We start from the raw sequence: 3,622 nt of genomic DNA, 5'->3' as shown, positions 1-3,622 counted from the left end.
ATTAGGGATCTAGAGTTTGAGACTCAGCTATGACGTATTATTAGAAATTTTTCTCATTAATAAGTGGTGCGGTGATAAAAAGGGGTCCACTAAGTGTGGGTCAAATGATGGAGATAACAGTCAACGTGAAGGTCAAAGCTAAGGTGGTCAACGCCAGGATGTCAAAGAGCTCACCTATGGTGGCTGAGCGGAGGTCGACTACAATAGTTGATCGGTGCTGCCAGTGTCCAATCGGTAAGAGGCTTGTTCGAGCCGACCCTCGTCCAGCTCAGAACAATAGGTAAGATCGCCAGACACTCACTGCAGATCGGCAGAATGCTAAGGTCACCGAAGTGCTTGTCCGAGTGGAAGGAGATAAACTACTATATCCAGTTATCACAAGGAAGAACAGCCGAGGCCGACCGAGCGGAGGAGTCCCAGCCGAGTGGCTACCTCGCTCGGCCGAACAGCGGGATCACTGTCGCATCTCTCAATATCATTCTGGGAGATAGTACGACGGGAGCTTCTATTATTTTGTCAAAGATATGCATACCCTATTAAGATATAATGTCAGAGGTATTTTCCCGACATATCATTTCATAGGATGAATTGGAGAATATGCCCACGACCTGTTGGAGAACGTGTCCACGTCTTGAGAAAAGTGTGCACGTCGCACACCAAGATACGATATAAAGGGAGTCATACACTTGCGGAGGTACGCGTTATTCACTATTCACACTTGTGTCTACTGTCGCTCCATCTTTTTCCTCTTTCCAATGATTGACTTGAGCGTCGGAGGGACACCGGGACCCTTTTTCTAATTTGACACTGACATTTCTTGTGTTACAAAACGGAGCTAAATTTATATCTAGTAAATACGATAGTCACATTCCCAATTTGTTATTTCTATAATTTTTAGACTGAATCAATAGACGACAGAAATGAGAATTAAATCGATTTTCCTAAATTAGATGTTAATTAATTATTTTCCTTCGGTAAACATCTCCAAATTGTATTGTTTATGGATACATCAATATCAAGAAGATTAATTATTGCAGTACTGTTGCCCTACTACTTTTCCTTCTTCTAACACATAATTCATAAGGCACTCACTTCAATGCAAGAGATTGATGAATTCTATCACAACGTCCACAGCATTTTGAGCGGCCAGTGAACTGAAAACAGCAGCTTCATTGGATTCAGAGGAGCCACCACCCGCGAGGTCCGACAGCGCTCTGAAGGCGATGAAAGGCACGCGTACCTGACGGCAAACGAGCGCGACGGCGGCGCTCTCCATGTCTATGGGAGTAACATCGAACTTATTCCTCAAGAACTGCCTGTATCCTGCATTGTCAACAAATGCGTTGGCACTGCAACCATTCTCTACCCTCAGCACTTTCGCCCTCCTCCTCAGGCATGTGCTGTTGATGCACTGCGGCAGCTTCAAGCCCTGTCGAGAATTAGTATTTCCAAGTCAAGAATTAGCTTGCAAGATAACGAAGTTTTACGGTCGACGTCACTATCACCTCTAGATTCCTGGAGAGTGCGTAGTAGTTCTTGTTGACAGAAACCCAGAAGGCATGCTGTCTGACTTCTGGAATTCCATCCACCCGAAAAATCTCTTCAGGTTGGTACCAAACGCTGTTCAGTAAGTTTCCTTCTTTGATCGCATCATAATCTGAAAAATTGAGATACCCAATTCTTCTTGTGTAGTCACCAGTGGCCTCCAGGGCCAGTTCATCATTTGGACCATCTCCATATCTCTGTCAAGGTTATGAAAACACCAAATTAGAAGCTTAATTCAATGGATGCATAAGGAACTTTCCTAGAAATCAGTAATTCTCATATATGATTGAATCATATGATCGAAGTCAAATATATTTAACTAGTCTATCTTTTTACGTGAAGCCATTAAATCACTTTGTTTGAATTGTTTATTGCATGTCATTTTCAGTGACTAGTCTTCATGCTTGACTTTGTCGACTCAGAGTTTTCAGATTCAAGCAATTTTTATTGATTTCTTGTTCGATATATCTCACCTGCCAATTCCAAAGGCCTGTGTGAGCCCATCGACGAGGAATTGTTACATCTCCTATTTGGAGATCAGGGTTTGCATTCCCAGCAATTCCAAAATGCACAACTCCTTTCACATCGAAGAGAGTCAGAAGCAACTGGGTGCTTAAACCAGCATTAAGCTGCAATTAGATTAAAAGAATGTAATTATACTCACAGTTAATTAGTATTGTATAATTAACTCTTCATTATTTCATTATAATTGGAAATTATACCATGCTCAAGCCTGTCATCACCACAATAACCTTCTCTTTTCCCACTGTTCCAAATCGAAATCTCCTTCCTTCCATTCACATGAAACAAAAACAATAAATTAATTAGGCTTCTCTACTGTTGTTATCTGCTAAAACAAATAGAAAAGGAGCAAACTTAAATCGACAACGTCACTGTAATACACAAACTCTATCAAAATTTGAAAAGGGAAACTTGAATATAATGGATCATCTTAATTCAATCGTGTTCTTGGGGATGTAGCTGAATAAACAATTCAAAGAAGAATTACTCATTTAAGAGGAAAGCATGCACCTGCAAGATCCAAGAAAGGGAGACGTGGACTGTGGACAAAGTTGGAGGACTGGAGAAGAGGATTCAGCTCGAAGGAGTTTGGGACTACGAGCCCCAAGTATGGCCCTTCCTTGTTCACTCTTCTCACTGTTCTCCAAGCCTTCTTCGTTATACTCCCACCACTGGCTCTTTCACTCAATGAGCCCGCCATGGCTGCCAATACAAGCAGCACAAGGATCCTCCTCTTCTTCATCGATTCCATTCTCATCAACTCTCTTTCTTTCTGAGCCCGTGAGTAAGACGAAGATGCAAGGCTTGAATTGGACGTTAAATAAGGCAAAGAAGAGAAAGAGGAGAAAATTCTAGCATTGTTGTTTGAGAATAAGAGAAGTAGAGAAAAATAAGTTTGCAAGTTTTCTACAAGTAGAGTAATGGCTGATTTGGCAGCTAAGCCGGATAAAGGTTGATTTTCAACCGGAGTATCTTTTTTTGTTCGTTGTTGTCAGAAATATAAGTTAAATGTTTTAGTGTTTTTTTTCCCTTTCTAAAAATGAATACGAATGGGTACACATTTATTGTATTTAAAATCTTACACTCCTCGTATTTAGAGTTTACGAAATTAAAGGTTTAAAATATCTAAATGATCGGCCAAAGGTCATTATGTAGGACTAAGTCTAATTCAATAAATTTATAAAGATGGATTTAATCTCTATAAGATAGACTTACATTTGATTAACATGCATACATAATTAATTATCATTAAAATAATTAAATAACTAATTAAGCGATCTAATGCTTCAATATATATAAAGAGAGTTTGAATTAAATGAATGTGTTGGTGCGGGAAGCATCCGACAGTCGAACCTGTGTTTTGATTATGTCAAAGGGTCCAAAGTTAAGTTATTTTTGTTGGAGGATCGGTGGTCTACTTGAAGGGGGGTTGGATAGCTAGGTCACCCCCAAATCGATTTCTTCTCTTCAAGAGGGTTAGTGCACAGCGGAAATACAAAAACTAAAGCAATTAGAAACAAATAAGAATACAAACGCTAACACGCTCGATGTAACG

The 3,622-nt window shown here is 40.0% G+C and overlaps 1 protein-coding gene across 1 annotated transcript; it reads right to left on the bottom strand.

Moving 5' to 3' along the window:
* Positions 1-973: 973 nt before the first annotated feature.
* On the bottom strand, positions 974-2,836 carry LOC121993692 (bark storage protein A-like). Its single transcript, XM_042548040.1, has 5 exons — positions 2,578-2,836; positions 2,268-2,335; positions 2,019-2,174; positions 1,506-1,742; positions 974-1,429 (listed from the first exon to the last, which is right to left on the bottom strand). The coding sequence occupies exons 1-5, from the start codon at positions 2,822-2,824 to the stop codon at positions 1,094-1,096; spliced, it is 1,044 nt and encodes a 347-aa protein (XP_042403974.1). The 5' UTR covers positions 2,825-2,836; the 3' UTR covers positions 974-1,093.
* Positions 2,837-3,622: the final 786 nt, after the last annotated feature.

The sequence above is a fragment of the Zingiber officinale genome, chromosome 6A, assembly GCF_018446385.1.
Source record: "Zingiber officinale cultivar Zhangliang chromosome 6A, Zo_v1.1, whole genome shotgun sequence".
Classification (NCBI taxonomy): Eukaryota; Viridiplantae; Streptophyta; class Magnoliopsida; order Zingiberales; family Zingiberaceae; genus Zingiber; species Zingiber officinale.
Note: the sequence above shows the minus strand (reverse complement) of the source record. Positions and strands in the feature narration are given on the sequence as shown.